Genomic DNA, 16,222 nt, shown 5'->3' on the forward strand with positions numbered 1-16,222 from the left:
TAGAAGACATAGTTTTTTAATAGCAGCACGTCAGCACACATGTCCCTAGGGGCTACTGAGCACAGGTACCACTGTGGTAAGGGAGCATGAGGCTGAGGAGAAAGCACCAATCAGAGAGGAAAGTGGGGGTGGGCATTCTCAGTGTCCACAGAAAGCAAAAAGGCAGGAGGTGGAAGCCCTCCAGCGACACCCCTGGCAAGGCGACTAAGAAGTGCACCCTCTGGTGGCACCAAGGCTCCGTGAGAGGAGAGGCAAGGTTGGCGGTGGTGCTACAGGGCAAGTTGGCCACCAAAATGCCACATTCTCCAGTCCTTCTAGACCAAGGGAGAGGAGACATGTTCCATGACCTGGAAAATTCCAGACTTGAAAGTACTGATTGAATATGTTCCAGGAGAGCCACTGGCTCTGCTGTGCCCATTCCTTTGCCTCCATCTCTGAAGGGACTTTTCTAGTAGTGCAAGCCAGGAGGCCACAGAGGGGTTTGGGGCCAGGGGTCACACAGCTAGGTGCCTGCTCCACTGTCTCAGCTTCCAGGGCCTCCCAGCTGTTGCAGGAGGGCCCTGACCTCGCCCTCCACACGAAGCAGCTGGGCCTTGCGCCAGGGATTAAGGGTGGCTCCTCGGTTATCTTCCAGGTCCTGCAGCAGTAGCTCAAGGTGGCGCTGCACCCGGCCCCGATCCCAGCTGTTGAGGTTCCGCTGGACTTCACTGAGGATCACCGACCAGTACTCGGACACTGCTGTCCCTTCTGTCAGTGACACCACAACCCGGGCACCGCCTTCAGCAGTGCCCCCCAGGTCCCGCAGGATCTGGCGGCCCTCTGAGCTCAGCTCATTGAAGTAGAGGCTAGCAGAAGAGAGAAGAGTAGATGTCATTCAGCAAGACTCTGATAAGGACAGTCAGAGGGTGGTGGGGGGACAGAGACTGAGGGGGGTGTCTCACAACTCAGCTCCTGGCTACAGAATGTAATGTGGTGTGTCTGCAATATGCCAGAAATGGAGGGTGGTGGCCAAGGGGAGGCAGAGATGACATTAGAATATAGTGGGACCAAAGACAGTAGGAATGGGGCCACCAAGACCATTGGAGAAATGGTGGTAGGGAATAGGGCAGGGTAAAGCCCAATCACAGAGGGGTGAGCTGGCTCAGAAGCAGGTTGACAAGCATCAGTCAGAAGCCAGGAAGAGCGGACAGGTCCAGGCCCACTCCCTAGGGTAGGAAAAGCACAGTGGAAAGAGGAAAGCAAGACTGAGTCTGGGGAACAAGAATGTCAGGCTGGGGTGGGACAATTACCAGGGACAAAACTCACTGCAACAGCTCCAGGGAAGGGTGCTTCCAGGCAGCTTTGGCCAGGGCCAGGGCCGCTGTGTCACCAGCGCCATTGTAGGCTACGTTCAGCTCCTGTAGCTGTTGGTTACGGTCCAGCTGGGCAGCCAGCAGCTCCAGGCCCTCGTCCCCAAGGCCCGTGTGTAGCAGGGACAGGTGTGTCAGTGAGGTGTTTCCTGCTAGCCCCTCCACCAGCAGGGCCACACCTGTCGCCGTCAGCGGGTTGTTGGATAGCCTATGGCCACAAGCACCCCAAGGTTATACGGGCCCATGGCAGACAGCCTGTGTTTGGACCCAAAGGGTACAGACCCTGGGGCAGAGAGCAGCCTGGACACACAGAAATGAAGGCCCAGGAGAAGAGGATGGACAAACAGCAGGTGTAGTAGGGGCGCTGCAGGGGAGCCAGAGCAGGGTGAAAGCTGGCTTCTCCTCTCTTCTCCCTCCTTCCATTCTCCTTTGCTGACTCCCTCCTCTCTTTCCTCTTCATTGTTACCATTTCCCTTCTTCCTCCTTGTCTCGCCTCCTCCCCAGATCCCCAGACCCATCCTTTTTTTATTTTAAACTTCTATTTATTTAAGTGTTTTTCCAGGGCCCATCAGCTCTAACTCAAGTAGCTGTTTCAATCTGGTTGTGGAGGGCGCAGCTCACAGTGGCCCATGTGGGGATCAAACCGGCAACCTTGTTGTTAAGAGCACCGTGCTCTTACCAACTGAGCTAACCGGCCGCCCCTGCCCCATCCTTCTTGACCTCCCGTTCTCTCTCCTGATTCACATCCTTATTCCAATCTGAAATTGGGAGCCCAGGAGTCTGGGTTGCTAGTAAATCAGTCAACATTTTGGTAGCATCTGTTGAGTGACCAGAATTATGGTCATCCTTATGAGGCACAGGGAAAATCTTGGGAGCAGATCTGTGGCACTGTTTCCAGGCAACTGGCCTAGGTATTATTCCACTCTCTCTTCTCCCCCAGGCTGATTTTGGCCACACAAGAGGCTTTCTTAGCACCTACTGTTGGTGGCATGTCCCCCATGCTGTGCTGCTTGTATTGGACATGGGGGGCAGGATGGGGCCAGACTCCCACCCTCTTTACTACACCATAGGTGGGCCTGTGCCAGGCATGCTGAGTCAAGCAGCACAGCCTTGAGCTTAGCCAGAGCACCCCCCCCACCAGCCGCCTCCCAGGACACTCACCGCAGGGTAGTAATTTGGCACTGGTCATGCAGCAACAGGTCTCGGAGGTCCCTGCAGGCCTCAGGGCCCAGACTGTTGAGTTGCAAGCTGGAGCAGAAAGTGGCCAGAGAGGAGGTAAGAAACCAAGAAAGGAATTTAGCATAGAGCCTGCCCACCCACTGGGTCCCTTTCTGACCATCCTGCCTCTTGTAGTTCACACCTGCCCTCCCTTTTGTTGCTCTTGTCACCTCTACCCACGTCAGACTTCTTCATCCCCCACCCTTGGTTCTTTCTCAGTACCTCTGGTTTCTCTAGCACCTTCTTCTCCCCTTTCCCTCCAACCCTCTCCTTTCTTCATGCCTGTGCATGAGGTCCTCACCCCAGTTTCCGGGCACGCAGGAAGACAGGCATGAGTGTGCGCATCCCAGCAGGGTCCAACTGGCAGGAGGCCAAGTTCACCTCTTCCAAGGCATGCTTTCCAGTGCCCAGTACAGCTGCTACCACTGTGCACTTGAGGGGTGTCATGCGCACGCCTGCCAGATTGAGCTGACGCAGGGAGCTGAGCACCTCAGCGGAGAAGCGCTGATTCTGGAACTCGTAGTGGAAGAAGAGGTGGTCAAGGAGCTCCGAGGGGGGTAGCACCCGCCGGCCCAGCTTGCCCAGCTTCTTCTTAATGGCCTGGGCATTCTCCAGGGCATCCAGGTTCTTGATGGGGCAGCCAAGCTGTGCCAACATGGCCCGGTTGTGAGCAGAGAGAAGCCCTCCCATGAACATGGGGAACAGCTCAAAGACCTCGTCCTCAGGGGGCTCCTCTGGGTGGCAGCGGGGTCCCTCCCTGCCCAGGATACTGGCGCCCATCTGGTCCAGGACGTCGTCATTGTAGTAGTCCTCCTCGCGGAACATCTCCAGCACCATGGCCTGGGCCACTGCCTCGCGGCTCTTCCCTACCACGCGCCCAAACACACGTGGAACCACCTAGGAAAGGAAGCAGGGGCAGGGTGCTGCAGCCTCCTGCCTGCTCCAGCCTCCCGTCTGCTCTTGACCTCACAGCATGATTTGTCTGATCACACTAATTCCCAGCTGCAACACCTTCCATGGCACCCGCTGCCCATGCAGAATACAAAACTTTTCATAATTTGGCCCCAATTTGATTTTTCCAGTCATCCCTTACCACTTGTCTCTTGCACTCCACGCATAAATTATTTGTTTTTCCCAAACACCCCATACATTTTCAAGCCCAGGGAGTGGTGGGAAGAAATTAGCATATATGATGCAGTTAGTTTGGAACTAGGTTGGGTGTTATAAACACATCACAATCTTCAAAAATCATCATCAGAACAATGATGACTTAAGTTGTTCCTACTCCTACAATGCGCTGCATCATTTGGTCCCTACAAACCACAGGGAGGCCTTCATCACAGGCCTCTCACCCTCACTCTGCTTCCATCCTTTCCGCTCTTTTTTTTTTGACAGTGCTAAGGTTTCTCCTCCTTCAAAGCTGTACGAGGCAGGACAATTAAGTTTGCAAACTCATCCTAGAAAAAGTGCTACACACCACACTGCCGAATATCACTATGATCACCATCGAAGTACTCCCCTTGGGAAGCTATGCACCAACACCAGCACCTAGTCCACCCTTCAAAGCAATTTTGGAACTCTTTTTCTGGAAAGGCCATCAGAGGTGTTGTCGTATTACCCTTGATGTCCTGAATGGCATCAAAATGTCTTCCTTTCAGTATTTCCTTTATCTTCGGGTAAAGAAAGTGATTAGAGGGAATATAATCAACAATGTTGTAAAGATCATGTAAGGGGCTGGACTTATCAGGGGGATCACTTCTTAGACTGTGGCCAATGCACTATACACCTGAAATTGAAGTACAATAATAATGAATGTCAACTATAACTAAATATATATGTATGTATAGTCACAGGATGTGGAGTACAACATAGGAAATAGTCAATGGTACTGTAACAGCTATATAAGATGTCAGAAGGCTAGTAGCTTGGGGCGATGGGTTATCACTTTATGAGGGCTTTAAATGTCTAACTATTACATTGCTTTGTACACCTGAAACTAACTAATAAAAAAAATGTTAAGGTAGGTTTAGATGTAACTTAACTCTGAAGAGCAAAGGCCTTAAAATATTCTGGCTTGAAATTCAAAGTTCAGTTATTGAATTAAAAATAGGGAGTTGCCAAATGTACCAAATACATAAATATTATTGGTATATTTTTTGTGTTAACTTCCAAAAAGCAGTGATATATAGAAAACAAAAGGGTTAGCCTATCTATCATAAGTATAGAATTTTCACATTTACTTCACCATTCAGTGAGCAAAAACTTACTTACCACCTACTATTTACTAACACTTGATTAAGTGCTTGCTGGGCTTACAATGGTTTAAAGGAAACAGACTTTGTCCCTCGCTTCATGGAGCTTACAGGCTAGTGCCTAGTATGTGCCAGGCTTGATACTTCACACCAATCATTTTCTAAAACTATCTGACCTATATTATCATTTGATGATGTATTCAATGAATAAATGAGTGACTGCTTTTATTCTCTTGATAAGCAAATAAATGATCATATGCTAGGAAAAATAAAGTCATTGGGGGCCAGATCAGGTGAATAGAGAGGGTGTTACAATACAGTTATTTGTTTACTAGCTAAAAACTCCCTCACAGACAGTGCCCTGTGAGCTGGTGCATTGTCGTGATGCAAGAGCCATGAATTGGCGAAAAGTTCAGGTCGTTTTCATCTAACTTTTTCATGCAGCCTTTTCAGCACTTCCAAATAGTAAACTTGGTTAACTGTTTGTCCAGCTGGTGCAAATTCATAACGAATAGTCCCTCTGATATCAAAAAAGGTTAGCAACATGGTTGTAATAAGTTCATTAGCAACATGGTTGTAATAAGTTCACGATCTTAATTGTCAGACTTCATATACTCTTCCTGGGGTGTTTGCCCCCCACAATTCTCCTGCTGGATAATCCTCCAGGGATCAGACTAAATGTCCTTCCTGCAGAGAGGCTTTCCTTCTTGTTCTAAACCAGGTCCCCAACTGTACACTTTTAACATCAGGAACTTTGCTTTCCAGGAACTTACCATACTTTTTAATTACATGGTTATCCTGACATGTTAGTGTTCAGACTGTATGATCAGAAAAGGCAGAAACCTGGGGTTTTGTTACTTGGTTTTCCTCAGAATCTAACACATTGCCTGGCACACAGCAGTCACTCAAGTATTTATTGAACAAATGAATGTTTGGGGGGTTTGCAATTTCCATCGTCGCAATGCTTCTAAAAGGAAAGGAGGGATGACTTCCTCTGGCAGTGAGCCACGAGGTTGTTCTGTGGCACCTGCTCTAATGTCCGGTTTTGTTTCTTCCACTTTTTACAGATGAGGTTCCTGCCATGGGAGTTACAATGCCCATCCCTCAACACTAATCTGGTGATGGAATGAGAAAATGTCACCCCAGGAAGCTGCATCAGCCGGATCATGAAGAAGCAGAGGGAGCCAGTCCTCCACTGGGCAACCCTCCCTTCCAGAGGGGCTGCAGTACTAACAATGCTGGTGCACTCTCAATGAACAGAGGGGCTTTCTGAATCCCATAGGCAACCACAGCCTTTCCCTGCAATCCGGATAAGGCAAACACATCCTTAAAGAGGTGGGGCAGCCTCAGCAATGGCCATTACCTCCGTCGGAGGCGATGGTGTGAGATGCCCTAAGCCCGTTTTTATGTTTAACAGTTAAATAGCACTTATTATGTGCCAGGATTACATTTAATCCCTCTATTAGGCCAATGATATAGATTGTATTATTATCCCCATTTATGAGATATGGACTCTGAGGCACAGAGAGGTTAAGCAACTTGTCCAAGGTCACACAGCTAGTAAGTAGCAGAGCCTGGATTTGAACCCTGGAAGCTACATCACTGAATCCCTGTTTTTTTTTGGTTTGTTTGTTTTGTTTTATTAGTTTCAGGTGTTCAAAGCAATGTACTAGTTAGACATTTAAACCCCTCATAAAGTGATAACCCACCCCCCAAGCTACTACCCCTCTGACATCTTATACAGCTGTTATAATACCATTGACTATCTTTCCTATGTTGCACTCCACATCCCGTGACTATATATACCTATATATTTAGTCATAGTTGACATTCAATATTATTCTACTTCAGATTTAGGTGTATAGCGCATTGGTCAGGCATCTACACAGTCTATGACGTGATCCCCCTGATAAGTCCAGTGCCCATGTGGCACCTGACATGATCTTTACAACATTGTTGATTCTATTCCCCATACTGTGTTAACTACCAATTTGCATTTCTTAATGCCTTCACCTTTTTCACCCTGTCCCCACTCCCATCTATCACCCTGATCGATCTAGTACCTATGTGGCACCATACCTAGTTATTACAATATTATTGACTATATTCCTTATGCTATACCCTACATCCCCATGACTACTGTGTTAACAACCAGTCTGTCTTCTTAATCCCTCCCCTTTCACCCCTCCTTTACCCCCTCCCATCTTAAAGAAGTCCCTCTAAGAGCCCTTGTATTACTGGTTTGGTGGTGATGAACTCCTTCAGCTTTTTCTTGTCTGGGAAGCTCCTTATCTGTCCTTCAATTCTACATGACAGCCTTGCTGGGTAGAACAATCTTGGTTGTATGTCGTTGCTTTTCATCACTTGGAATATTTCCTGCCACGCCCTTCTTGCCTGCAACGTTTCTGTTGAGAAATCAGCTGACAGTTTCATGGGTGCTTCCTTGTAGGCAACTAACTGCTTTTCTCTTGCTGCTTTTAAAATTTTCTCCTTGTATTTAACCTTTGGCATTTTAATTATGATGTGTCTTGGTGTTGGCCTCCTTGGGTTTATCTTGTTGGGGACTCTCTGTGCTATCTGGGCTTGTATGTCTATTTCCTTCACCAGGTTAGGGAAGATTTCTGTCATTATTTCTTCAAGTAGGTTTTCAATTCCTTGCTCTCTCTCTTCTTCTGGTACCACTATGATGCGAATGTTGGTACACTTGATATTGTCCCAGAGGCCCCTTAAACTCTCCTCAATTTTTTTGATTTTTTTCTTTTTGTTGTTCTGGTTGGGTGTTTTCTGCTACCTTATCTTCTACCATCGCTGGTTGGATCCTCTGCTTCATCTAATCTGTTGATTCCTTGTAATTTATTCTTCATTTCCGTTATTGTATCCTTTATTTCTGACTGGTTCTGTTTTATGGTTTTCATCTCTCTGTTGAAGTTCTCCCTGAGGTCACTGAGCACTGTTATAACCAGTACTTGGAACTCTGCGTTTGATAGATTGTTTATCTCCATTTAGTTCTTTTTCTGGAGCTTTGTTCTGTTCTTTTACTTGGGACGTTTCTTTGTCTCCCCATTTTGGCTGCCTCCCTGTTTCTTTCTATGTATTAGGTAGGACTGCTACGTTTTCTGGTCTTAGCAGAGTGGCCTTATGTAGTAGGTGTGCTGTGGGGCTCAGTGGCACAGTCTTACTGGTCACCTGAGCCACGTGCTCCAGGTGTGTCCCTTGTGTGTCCCTCCTCTTGTAGTTGAGCCTTGGTTTATAACTGCACATCAGTGTGAGGGACTGACCGTTGGGCTCACCAGTTGTGAGGACTGGCCTTGACTACAGTGGAAGAGTTGCTGTGCAGGGGCTGATCCTACAGAGCAGGATCTGACTCAGCAGGACTCTGGTGTCTGCCCAGTCTGCCACTTGGGTGTATCATACTTGGGGGCGGCTGGGTGATGCTCCAGCTCGGTTTGAAGCTGGCCAATGGGGGCGCCAGCCCCAGGCCCACCTTGGAGGGGACCCACTGTAGGTCTACTTCAGCCACAGCCTGTACCCCACCCAGGGCCACCTAGCAGGAGCCAGAAAGAAATTCCACAGAGGTCTGCAACCGTGCTGTGCTTGGAAGAGCCTTGAGAGGCCAAGCCACAAACCAAGGCCAGCTACCGCTAGTGCTGGCTTAGGGCTGCTCAGCCAAAGGTACAGGACACACTCAAGCCAGATTCTGCTTTTCTGGGCTCCATGAAACTTTGAGAAACCCTAGGAAAGTCTGCAGCTTGAGCCGAAGCAGGCAGTCTGCACGAGAAAGCCACTGAAAGCAGCCTGGGTGTGCCCAAAAGTTGGGCGGGGCCAGGTTTCAAATCCCCTTGGCAGGGCATGAATGGTGGAGACTCAAAAATGGCGGCCGCCTGTGTTGGCATGCTGGGAAGAGGGAGGGCTCAACAATGAAACAACGGCCTCCACCAGTTCCTCCGTTCAGGAGAAAGCCACCTCTCCAGCCCCCATCCCAAACCAGACAATTCAATTCCCCACCATCTGTCCCTGCTGCCTTTCCAGCTGATGCCGAAGTGCTGGCGCTCAGAGCATGATTCCGTTGGTGGGTAGGTCTGTGCCCGGTCCCTTTAAGAGGAGCGCCTGTGAGTGCAGCTGCACTCAGGCTCCCTCAGTCACAATGTCCACTGGTTTTTACAACCAAAATTTATGGGGACTTCTCTCCCCAGCACTAGAACCCTGGGCTGGGATCTCTCGCTCCTCTAGGGGGTGAGGGTGGGACCCCTACAGCTGAAATAGCCCTCCCGATCTTTAAAGGTCCCACGTGAGTGTGGGGCCAGTCCGTTCTGCGTCTCTGACCCTCCTACTAGTCTGGAGGTGGCTTCTGCAAGTCCTTACTTGAAAGGCTTCAGTTCAGCTTGATTTTAGGTGATTCTCAATAATGGTTGTTTTGTAGATTAGCTATAATTTTGATGTGGTTGTGAGAGAAGGTAAACACAGTGTTTACCTACTGTGCCATCTTGGTCGTCTCCCCTGAATCCCTGTTCTTAACCCTTATGCTTTGCTGCCTATAAAAAGGAAAACTTGTTGAAATTTTATCAGCACTGACCAGGGCTCTGCCTTCTCGAGACCAGTTATAAAACACTCCTAGAGAGGACAAGGATTACTTAGCAAGTCACCATAACTTAACAGAAATATCCACAAAGTAGCAGTAAACCAGGATTCAGCATCATGAAACCTGGGCTCAGATCCCAGCTAGTCTATGTACTATCTAAGTAACCTTAGAAAAGTTCCTTAGCCTCTGTGAGCCTCACCTCCCTCATCTATAAGAGGGATCGTTACAGTATTTCATTTACGAGGCATCAAGCAGACGTCCGCAGAGAGCGGAGCCTTCTTCCCCCCAAAACACAGCACATCCGGCCTGCTCACAGCACAGTTCTCAAGCCTGTAATTTGGTTTCTGGAGTGGACCTGCACCCTGGACAGACTGTCCTAAGCCAATTACCAATGCATTTATCCTCTTGGTATAAATGAATAAAATGGCATCTGCTTTATAAACCTGTCTCTCATGATTTAGTTAAGATGAGTCATCACTCCCGGAGTCTAATCACCTCTGGGGGAACAGATACAATTGAGAGTCAGGACCTGCAAAGCAGAAGACAGATCCTGCACTATAGTGACTCCTGCCTCTTTACAACAAACTAGGAGGAGAGATGCAAAAGGAAATCATCTCAGAGTTGTAGGATTATTATTAAAGTCCCTGCACCCTCAAATTCCCCTCCCAGCCTCCAAGCCTTCCCCAGCCTTATGGCTTCTCTCTCCCCCTTCCTTATGCCCCAATCCTATTAAAAGCCAAACTGTCCAAATCTGAAACCAGAGCCAAGAAGACGAAGTAGCAGTTCCTACTGGGAGAGGAGCAAGGGGAGTAGGGAGCTGACAGCCTAGGGTCCTCGGGCTGTTACCTTAAGCAAGTTGAAGAGAAGAGGCAGAGCCCGCAGGGGCAGCAGCTTGGCTACGATGCCCAAGACCAGGCTGACGTCCTCCCCAACACGGCCCACGAGCTCAGCCACTTCCTTGCCCACCTGCTGCAGAGTTGTCTTACGCAAACCTAGAACAATGTAGAGGGCAGCAAGGTATTCCTGCATGGCAGGCACAGTAAACACGAAGGTGCCCAGGTGCCCTGGCTCCACACATGGGGCCAGAAAAAATCTCAGGGCATCCCGGCGGAAGACATGCAACAACTGAAACTCCTCTTCTGTCCTGATGCCAGCTTCCAGGCAGCCATGGACATCCTCTTCAGAGAAGTAAGTCTTGCGTGAAGACACCCCCTCATAGGCCAACTTGCCCATGGTTCGGGCTGCATAGGCCATCAGGGACAACTTAGAGGGGGCAGTGCTGTCCAGCATCTCCCCATTGAAGTTTAGACGCAGGAAGCTGGTGTAGATGCTTGTGAGGGTCTGTCCGACTGGCGTGGGGGCATGCAGGAAGTGCAAGGTGGCACAGACAAGCCAGCAATAGGAGGGCAGGAAGCAGGCAGCAGCGATCTGGTGGTGCCCTTCCAGGTTCCTAGAGAGCATCTCTACCAGGTTGTCACGCTGAGCTGGCGTGGGGGAGACACCCACACCCCCAGCACTGTGCCCACAGTCTGGCTGGTTGAGGCGGAGCTGGAAATAGAGCTTCTGCAGGTTGGTATCAGAGAAGCCACAGATCTCGCCATAGCGGCCCACATATTTGCTGGGGATGCGGCCAATGGCAGAGGGACGGGTGGTCACCAGAATGCTGGCCTGGGAAGAGCATGGTTGAGGGTTAAGAAAGACAATGATATCCTGATTGCCTTACTCCCCACGGAACACCTGAAGATTGAGTGTCCAAGGGTGAAGGTGACAATAAACCACAGTAATTACAACTAACAATTACTGAGCGCCTACTATGAGCCAAGGCAATGTGCCAAGCATTTTATATGCAGTTATCTCACTTGATCAGCACAGTTCAAGGATAGAAGGAAACAGAAGCTTGGGGAAGTTAGTGACTTGCTCAAAGACACACATCTGGAAGTGGAGGGGCCAGAGTTTGAACTAGCCCAGGGCCTATATTCCTACCCAATAAACATGCGCACTCAGGACACAAAAATCCCTAGATGGCAAATCAGGGCAGAGGTGGCACAGTGGGGCAGGGGGCTACCTACCTCAGGCAGCATGTATTTGCGCAGCAGATTGACTATGATGGCAGCCGGTGCCTCTGGCTTCTCAGGATCACTGCAAAGCCCTGTGCCTGCCAGCCGGAAGTCAAGGTTGAGATGCTCTAAGCCATGGAGCACAAAGAGTAGGCGAGACCCAGTGGTGGCCATCAAGGGCAGAATCTCCTTCAGGGGTGTGTAGCGCTGGGCCACAAGGTGGCACAAGCTGGCAGGGGTAGGGCCCAGGGATGACAGGTCCTCACAGGAAAAGGGGATGAGCAGCTCAAAGGCTGGCAGCCGCCCATAACACCAGTCCAAGACCATCTTGCGCACCAATGTGCTCTTGCCTGTGCCCACTGTCCCATACAGAACCACTGTCTGCACCCGGTGCCCACAGGCATCTGGGTCAAAGAGTTGAGACAGGGCGAGTGTGGGGAGCCTGGCCAGGGGCAGCTGATGCTCCAGAGCCAGCTCTGAAGGTGGGCGAAGCAGCTCATCGGGGGTGCTCTCGCGAATCACAGGATCCACATGGATGGTGTCTAGTGCAAAGGTCGGGCCAAATTGGCGCTCTTCCCTGGGTAGCCGGCTGAACCACTCAGCCAGGTTCCGGCGGTGCCGCTGGATGGCTTCTGGATGGAAAGGCAAAGGGAATGGGCCAGGGAAAGGGGCCAGGAGATATAGGAGCTTAGAGCCAGTCAGGGTGGTAGTAGGGTCAGGCTGCAGAGTTAACACAGCACCAGAAGATGCTGGGGCCCAGAATGGTGCTGGGCACACAAGTCTCCCTCAGAAAATACAATGTCCAGAAAGTTTGGAACACCTGTGGCAGAAAGTGGGGAGCCACAGGATGAGTGATGCTGAACCTGGGCTGACTAGTTTCACAGATGTATCTGTGTGCAATCTTCACCTGACTTCTAGACCCAGTTTGTTGAAAGTAGGGATGGGACATCCCTCACAGAGCTTTGTACATAGTAAGTGTTCACTGCATGAGTGTTGCAGGAAGGGATACATGGACAGATGGATGATGGGGAAAGGGAGGGTGGGCCCACTAATAGATGATGGCAGTGGGTCCTCTGTGCCTCCTTCTTCCTGCCCGCTTCTCCCTCCAGGCCCCTCTCCCCACCCCACCCCTCACTGGGATCCCAGCCAGCCTCTCTTCTCAGACTGACTGAGGAACCAATCTCTTTACCAGCTGCAGAGGTGCTCCGGAATAACTGCTCATGCCTCCCTGATGGGGGACCACTGCCCACTGAGCTTCCATGGTGTCGCATAAGGACCCTGGGAGCAAGGAGAAGAGATGAGCTGGGGCTTGGCTCCTGGGCTCAGCCTCTGCACAGGCTCAGAGTCCAGGCCTGTCTGGATTGATGGACTTCTGGCTTCCTGAGATCCAGGCCCAACCCTGGACACCCAAGTCAAGACTGTCTGTCTCTCACACTCCTCCCAGGGTCCCAGGGACCGAGGTCTCCCCTCTAGCCCGCCAGTCCCCCACCAATGCCTGTCTGGAACTCAGGCTGGTCACTGCCAGACTCCACCCACTTTCCATAGATCCTCCCACTGGCTAACCACTGTGACTTGTACTGTAGATGATGTAAGCCAACTTCCTCTTAAGCCTGGTAGCTGACTCTATACCCTCCCCACCTCTAGAAGACCAACCTCTCCCCAGGAGATCAAGCTCTCTCCAAGTCCTGACTCTTCCCAGGCTATTCTGCTATGCCCAGATGGGTCTAAGGTATGACACCAAAGCCTCACCTATGGGGACCAAAGGTACAATCCCCTTTAAGGGCCCAAATCCAGTGGATCAGGAAGGGGATATGTTCATCTACAGAGAAAGGAGAGGAAGAAATAGCATCTAGATCCCAACCAGATTTCCCCACCAATACATAGACCCCATGTCTACATCAAATTCCCCATTATTTGCTCTTATGGCATCATGTATCACCCCTTTGTGGCAGTTATTATGCAATTTTATATTTTATTGTGTGATTATCTGATTAACATTCATTTCCATTCCTCCCCATCATGCGAGCAGGATCACATCTGTTTTTGTTCACAGTTATATACTTACAACTTAGCACAGGTCTAGCACATAGCAGGCACTCAAAAAATATTTGTTGAATGCAAAATGAAATCAGACAAGTATTCCTGGAATTACGTAGCTACAGGGACTCTCAAGAGATCATCTAGTCTGACTCCCTTATTTTGAGATGGGAAAAAGGAAGCTCAGGGAGCTGAGGTAACCTGCCCAAGGCCAACAAGTAGTGAATCACAGAGCTGAGACTAGCATACCTGGTATCTGGATCCCTGCCCTGTTGGAGGCACCTCTGGGCTCTACAGAGGAAGGGAGAGGGAGAAACAGAAACCCCTGCTTCCTGCTTACCTGCTGGCTGGCGTGCTCTTCCCAGACCAGGGCCCCATAAGGTCCTGGGCAAAAGGTGGCTCCACCTCATGGTGAGAGAGAAGGTCAGACCCCAGCAGACTTAGAGCACTACCACCTATCCTATTCCCCTGCAAGAAAATTGGTGTGAATGGACCACACCCTCCCACCTTCCCACCCTCACCTCCTGGGGCAGGCCAAGGAAGGGTCTTTCTCCTCAGGAGAGCATCAGACTTTCCTTAAATGTCAACAGTGCCAAAGCCCTGGCCTGGCCTTCAGATCTCCTCCTTCTCCCATATCCCCCGTCTGAGTGATCCCATTTTACCTCCTACCACCTATTGCCTCTCCCTTGAGGCTTTAAGAAGGGCTTTCTCCTGAGTCCCAGCCTAGTGAACTGCTTTATTTAAGTGTCCTCTTTTTTTTTTTTTTTTTTTTGCTTGGCTGCCAGCAAATTCAGATGAGTCCTATGTTCATTTTCAGTGGCTTTTCTGAGCCAACATTTTCCAGTAACAATTCTCCACTCCCTTCTGCATGTTTTCCCCTAGCTGTCAGTTCCTTTTTGCTGAGTTTTAAGTTTTGATACTTTGATCTTCTGCCTGAGGCATAAACAACACGTGAATGAATGTCCTACTGGACATCTCCGTGTGAACATCCTGCCCGTGCTCCAAGCTTCACACGTGCAAACCTGAACTCACCCTGACCTTCCCCTTTGAGCTACTTCACTGCAAATCTTCCAAATCATGTTTAGAAATCTGACCTCTGTCTTCAATTCTTCCTCCCTCCTTCACAGTTGAAACAGGCTTACTGATTCCTCCTCCCAGTGCTTTGCCTGCCTGTTCCTACTGCATCATCCCTTCTGTCCCTGTGCTAACTCAGACCCTCTGCAGACTTCCAGAGACCCCCTTCTCCTTACTGGCCTCTGTCTTCGGTCTCATCTCATTCCAATCCTTCATCCCAGCCACCATTCACCTCCCTAAAATCCTAGGTTACATGTAGTAGAGTCCAAACACTTGGCCAACACAAGCTGTTATTTCTGAGTTTGTCCTGACCCACATCTCATTCGCCAGATTCACTGAATTCTTGCTTGTGCTTTCCTAACTTTGTTCATATGCTTTCTTCAGATTGGAATGACCATTCTCCCGTCAGAATCCTACCCAATCTTTTAAGACATGCTCAAAGGCCCTCTCTCCTGGGAAGTCTTTCCTGATCCCTCTGAACTCCCTTAAATGGAGGCTGCTGCTATTTGGCACATAGTCTCTAGAAATTTGGGTCCTTAGGGGCCGGGCACACATAGGGAGAACTGGCTGCGCTTGGCCCATCTGCCAGTAGGGCTAACCAGTGGATGGGGCCATCTGGGACTCAGAGCAGGAGTCCCAGGGACTGGAGAAGGATTAAAGAGAGGGCCCTGGAAAGCTGAGAAAGGTTGGGGAAATTCGCTCAGTGCGATGAAGTCAGATCCAGAGCCACTGGCTCAAGATGAGACCCTCGGAGGGGTGGAGTGGTGGTGAAGACAATTCTCACCCCAGGTCTCCAGGGCAGTGAGAAAAGGAGACAGAGCAGGAAAAGCACAGGGGCTGTGCTCCCACTTGTCCAGCGCTCCTCCCCCCAAACTGCGTCCCAAACAGCTCTCCTAGCTCCACTGTGCTTCAGACCCTGAGGGGCGAGCCTGCCAGATAGACCACCAACTCCGGACCAGCGGCGCCCTACTCGTCCCAGGCCGCGAACTCCCAGCAGCACTTGCGCAGCACCCCCACCCCCACCCCCCACCATCCTCCCTGCCCCCTCTCCACTCTGCCAGGCCCGGCGCAGCAGCCCTGCGGGGGACAAGGGGAGACGCAGCTGGCTAGGCCTTTACCCGCGGCTGCCCAAGCCCTGGAGTCCGTCGCCCGCCGGCGTCTCCCGCTTGTTCCCAGAGGCCCCGGCGCGGCGCTTCTTGCCTGGCTGCCCTCGCATCCGACCCCTGCAGCAGGCACCGGGAAGGACGAGCCCAGGCGCTCGGGGTCCTCGGAGAAAGGGAACAGCAACAGGGGCCGGGGGCCGGGCAGAGCAGGATTGGGGTGGGGACTTCTTCCCCATCCGCTCCTGCATTGCTCCCGCCCACCGTGCGTACAGCCTTCAGTCGGCCGGGCCCCGCCTCTAAGACTGCCCTCTGCAGGTTATCAAACGCCAGTACCGTTCCAGTTACCTCACTGACCACCTCCCAGACGGGGCTTGTCGTTATGCCCATTTTACAGATGGAGGAACTGCAGCTTGGAAAGGTGAAATGACTCTCGCAGGTTGATGCAGTGAGGAAGCGGAAGTACCAGAACAGGAATCCTGGGCCTGGGTCTTCCTACCTCACCCTGGGCCCCCTTGAGGCACCCACCGTCCCTAAGGTATTCTCTCTGCTCGCT

At 50.7% G+C, this 16,222-nt stretch overlaps 1 protein-coding gene and 1 long non-coding RNA gene across 7 annotated transcripts in view; one reads left to right on the forward strand and one right to left on the reverse strand.

The window, feature by feature from the left end:
• Nucleotides 1-16,183, reverse strand: NLRX1 (NLR family member X1). Of its 6 annotated transcripts, none has more exons than XM_019716238.2 (10): nucleotides 15,685-15,918; nucleotides 13,833-13,960; nucleotides 13,205-13,274; nucleotides 12,645-12,733; nucleotides 11,468-12,087; nucleotides 10,245-11,066; nucleotides 2,869-3,464; nucleotides 2,511-2,597; nucleotides 1,306-1,557; nucleotides 1-845 (listed from the first exon to the last, which is right to left on the reverse strand). In XM_019716238.2, exons 2-10 carry the CDS (start codon nucleotides 13,900-13,902, stop codon nucleotides 524-526), a joined length of 2,928 nt encoding a protein of 975 aa, XP_019571797.2. In that variant the 5' UTR covers nucleotides 13,903-13,960; nucleotides 15,685-15,918; the 3' UTR covers nucleotides 1-523. The 6 variants fall into 6 exon arrangements, with proteins under 6 accessions (XP_019571797.2, XP_019571798.2, XP_019571794.2 ...); XM_019716239.2 differs by having other exon boundaries at nucleotides 15,767-15,905; XM_019716235.2 differs by lacking the exon at nucleotides 13,205-13,274 and having other exon boundaries at nucleotides 15,685-16,173.
• The window catches only part of LOC141572167 (uncharacterized), a 2,892-nt gene continuing 2,799 nt past the window's right edge, over nucleotides 16,130-16,222 (forward strand). The window contains exon 1 of the long non-coding RNA XR_012497371.1: nucleotides 16,130-16,204. This is a non-coding gene — a long non-coding RNA (uncharacterized LOC141572167). The remainder of the gene's footprint in view (nucleotides 16,205-16,222) is intronic.

The sequence above is a fragment of the Rhinolophus sinicus genome, linkage group LG06 (assembly GCF_036562045.2).
Source record: "Rhinolophus sinicus isolate RSC01 linkage group LG06, ASM3656204v1, whole genome shotgun sequence".
Taxonomy (NCBI): domain Eukaryota; kingdom Metazoa; phylum Chordata; class Mammalia; order Chiroptera; family Rhinolophidae; genus Rhinolophus; species Rhinolophus sinicus.

Bases quoted from the DNA above. Each gene is read 5' to 3' on its own strand.
- NLRX1 (XM_019716235.2), bottom strand. From the start codon at position 16,056: ATGGGCATAACGACAAGCCCCGTCTGGGAGGTGGTCAGTGAGGTAACT. The intron at 12,088-12,644 runs GTAAAGAGATTG...CTTTCCATCCAG, and splicing joins CCGGAGCACCTCTGCAGCTG to AAGCCATCCAGCGGCACCGC. The intron at 3,465-10,244 runs GTAACAGCCCGA...TTCCTTTCCTAG, and splicing joins TTCTCTTCAACTTGCTTAAG to GTGGTTCCACGTGTGTTTGG.